Source organism: Nilaparvata lugens, unplaced genomic scaffold (genome assembly GCF_014356525.2).
Source record: "Nilaparvata lugens isolate BPH unplaced genomic scaffold, ASM1435652v1 scaffold6102, whole genome shotgun sequence".
Lineage (NCBI taxonomy): Eukaryota > Metazoa > Arthropoda > Insecta > Hemiptera > Delphacidae > Nilaparvata > Nilaparvata lugens.
Genome location: NW_024091867.1, coordinates 2,500 through 6,450, shown reverse-complemented (window position 1 = coordinate 6,450; position 3,951 = coordinate 2,500). Strand labels below are relative to the sequence as shown.

The 3,951-nt window shown below is 37.6% G+C and overlaps 1 protein-coding gene across 1 annotated transcript; it reads right to left on the bottom strand.

Annotated features, from left to right (window-relative positions):
• Window positions 1-229: 229 nt before the first annotated feature.
• Window positions 230-3,697, bottom strand: LOC120356189 (paired amphipathic helix protein Sin3a-like). Its single transcript, XM_039445070.1, has 2 exons — window positions 3,367-3,697; window positions 230-333 (listed from the first exon to the last, which is right to left on the bottom strand). The coding sequence occupies exons 1-2, from the start codon at window positions 3,680-3,682 to the stop codon at window positions 230-232; spliced, it is 420 nt and encodes a 139-aa protein (XP_039301004.1). The 5' UTR covers window positions 3,683-3,697.
• Between the last annotated feature and the right edge of the window lie 254 nt (window positions 3,698-3,951).

Genomic DNA, 3,951 nt, shown 5'->3' with positions numbered 1-3,951 from the left:
GGATGCACCTTTTTGGAACAATAGCCCAGTGCACAGGTAGCGCGGCCCCGTCTCCTTTCTTTTACCCAACTTTTTAAAGCGGAATGAAAACATAATAAATGTTGTGACTAGAACTCTACCTCGAATCTCTCATCCTCGCAACGATAGATGTACTCTTCAAACTGTGTCTTCCTTGATGTAACGAAAGTGGACTCCTCAGACCAAGATGGGAAGGATACCCACGAATCATTCAATACTTCTCTGCAGAGCTGAGATCTTCCACTACATTTGGGATAACGTAGTCCTTTGGAACAGCGCAGTAGCTGGCGCCAAGACGTTTGCAAGTAGAGAAATCTGTAAAAAAATTCATTTTTCAATATGATCATTATTTTTCAATACTAATACAACATAGCAGTCTAAATTTTATGAATGATAGCTCAACCACTAAGGGTGGTTTGAATAAGAACTCCCTAGTTTTAGGCATAAATTTAATGTGTAAATTAATGAAAAACTACATCAACGAGTACATACAATGAAAGAGAGAACCTTCAAGTTTTGTTTAACATCAGTACACTTCAACCTGGGATGGTGTATTAGCAACATAGCAGTCTAAATTAAATTTTATGAATGATAGCTCAACCACTAAGGGTGGTTTGAATAAGAACTCCCTAGTTTTAGGCATAAATTTAATGTGTAAATTAATGAAAAACTACATCAACGAGTACATACAATGAAAGAGAGAACCTTCAAGTTTTGTTCAACATCAGTACACTTCAACCTGGGATCCATTTGTTGCCCTGCACACGTCGAGACGATATTCAAGTTCTCGCCATGTATTCACCACATATCAGGTGTAACTGTCCCAACCGCCGTGACGATTCTTTCCCGTGAATGGTCTATGTCCCGGATTTTTTCACTGTACACAACATTTTTATGTGTACCCAAAAGAAAAATATTGGCTTCGTGGTGGCCAAGCGATTGGGCCAGCTCTCTCTATCCACCTTCCCGGCAAGCGAGTGTCTATAGTGAGGTCCACGTTATAATGACAGTATTTGTTAAACTTTGGTTTTGCTATCCTTGTCTATCATTTGACAAAGACGGTGGTACTATCCTTTTCTAGGTCCACAACGATGCCAATTATGTTTTTGACAGTGTAGAAATATAATTAATTAATGCAGAGAATCGGCATCGCTATTCTTCTATCTTTATCCACTGCCATTATAACGTGAACCGCGCGCACATGGCTACTGTAATGAGGAGGATGGCGCCCATCGTGTTGGAAAAACACAAAACTGCAGGGGGGCAAAACTTAGACACTTTCTGAATCAAACACCACAAACTAGAATAGTGTATATCACTTTTTAAATATTCTATGACACATTAAAACTAGGGAGTTCTTTTTCAAACATCCGGTAGTATTGTATAATAATAAAAGTGGTTGACAATATCAACTTGTGTTTTCATTATGGAAAAGTATCACAACATCATACACAACACAACTGTAAGGTTGAATGATAGCTGTTAGCTTTTTACTCTGTGTGGAGCGCTTTCGGACGCCATGTCCATCTTCAACACTAGTTGTCACTTCCTAAGGAGCTAATAGCTATTATTCATGATATTTAGACTGCTATGGCGTATTTAAAGTATGGAAAAAGTGTACGAAATAAGCAGTTCGTGATGGAAAGTGAAATTGAAGAGTATCAATAGTTCTGTTGCCAATGAGAAATTATTCATTGTTGCCAATGCAGAAGATTGGAAATTGTATGTAAAGCAACTTATCCAACCTACCAAGTTACTTGAAATAGAAGCTTGAGAACAATTCGATCAATTGAAAAACTATCTTTTCATAGCTGAAAATAGATGAAACAATGATTGATTGATAGCATACTGTGAGATTTACGAATACGGAGAACAATACTCCAAAAAAATGAAAAAGTATAATTTTGCGCACTGAAAAAATATTTCTCTTCAGAAGTGATACAGTCAGTTTGGCTGCAACCCACACATTTATCCCACACCTCTTAAGTGGTCACTTGCTATGCGCATATGCCGTGAGATGAAGGGCACGAGCTACTATCTAACGGCACTGTCAAATGGGTAGGCAAGTATCACAGAGTAGTTTAGCCTGCGTCGCAGTGGAACCACCCATAAAACATTCAGGCCCGGTTGAACAACAGCCGGTTAAATTTTAACTGTGATTAATTTCACGAGAACCAATAAGAGAAGCCGCCTTCTCTGATTGGTTCTTGTGGAATTAATCACGGTTAAAATTTAACCGGCTGTTGTGCAACTGGCACTAAGTCAACCCAGACGTGCACTGCTGCAGTTCCGGCGGTACTTGGGCCGGTTAAGGCTCCGACGTATCCTCTAGTTTGTCTAAAAGTCTGGATAAATACTCATGGTTCCCACAGGTGTACGTCTCCAAGGAAGGCGTTTGCTCGTCCACCGAGCAGGCGCCAAAGAAGAGACGCGAGCGTTTCGGGAAGAGAGACCAGTTAGGGGAGGGGGTTTCTATAATAAGGTCCACGTTATAATGGCGGTGTTTGATTAGCAATGGTATTGCTATCCTTGTCTATCATTCAACAAACCGGATAGCGCTATCTCTTTCTCGCTTTGCACTGTTGTCACATCGTCTTCTAACAATGTATAATTAATCAACAAAATAAAAAGGAAGAATATTAATATTAGAGAATATATAATTTATTAAGACATTGGAGGAAAAACTAGGCTGAGCCTGTACTATCTCCAAAAACTGTGATATCATGTTAATGTTGTCTAAAAGTTAAGGTTATGTAATCACACACAGCTTCGTCACTTAATTTTTTGTCCAGGAATAATTATTTGAAAATTTTTAATTTTTAAGGTTCACGTAATAGGCCTACTCTAAATAAATCAAAGAATGTATCACAATAAATTAAAAACTAAATATCACAAAATATTTCATCTTATTATGAAAATTCATTATGAAACTATAGAAAAATACAATTTCTTGCTTAATAAAATATAATTGAATATTTCAAACGAGAATGAACAGTTAATATTACATCAATAAACCTGTATCAGCTACCGTCTATAGAATGCATTGACAAGACAGAGGTTCGGCAACGTTGTCCTCCTATCTTTCTCCACTGCCATTATAACGTGGACCTCACTATAAAAAATAGTGCAATAGAATTTTATAGCATAAACCTACTATGTTCCAAATTTCGTGAGAATCGTTAGAATCGTCTTCGAGATCCGGTGACATATAAACAGATATTGCTCGTTTAATAGGATTCCTAACCCGCATATTGATAATGATAAATACCTGTGTCACTGTACTTTATTCTTATATTTCTAACCTGCACATTGTTAAATATTTGACCACAAAAGTAAAAGAGAACTAACCGATCTCCATAGCGAATTCACCGGGAGGTCTGTCCTGGCGATTAACAGAAGACATCATAGAGTTGTGACTATCGAGCGAATAGTCATTGCCAGACTGGGATGGATTGGAGGTGGATCCGGTTTCGCCAATGAAGCATTTGAACCATTGCAATAGATCCGGACTGCGACACAGGAACGGAGACACAAGACTCAACAGTTCCGCGCGAGATATCATGTTCTCATTGAACAGAACGAGACATCTTAAAAAGTTCTCGTAAATGTCAATGTTGCGCAAGGATTTGTGAACCTGCAACAACAAAACAATGTTAATGTCCATTCCATGTTGAAGTTCGCACAAAAGCAAATACTAATTAAAAATTACTGCTACATTTTTATAATCAATCTAAATAAAAATAGAACGTCTACATGAAAATGTGATTATACCGGTGTTTCATAAAGAATGACCCAATTTCAAACAGTTATATTTATTTATAAAAATTGGTGTACACAAACCAACTTTACATCAAATTACTCACAGAAGTATCAAGTCATTATAAGTGTTCTATGTGATTTGAGGCTCGGACAACATCTAGACGGTAGCCAAAT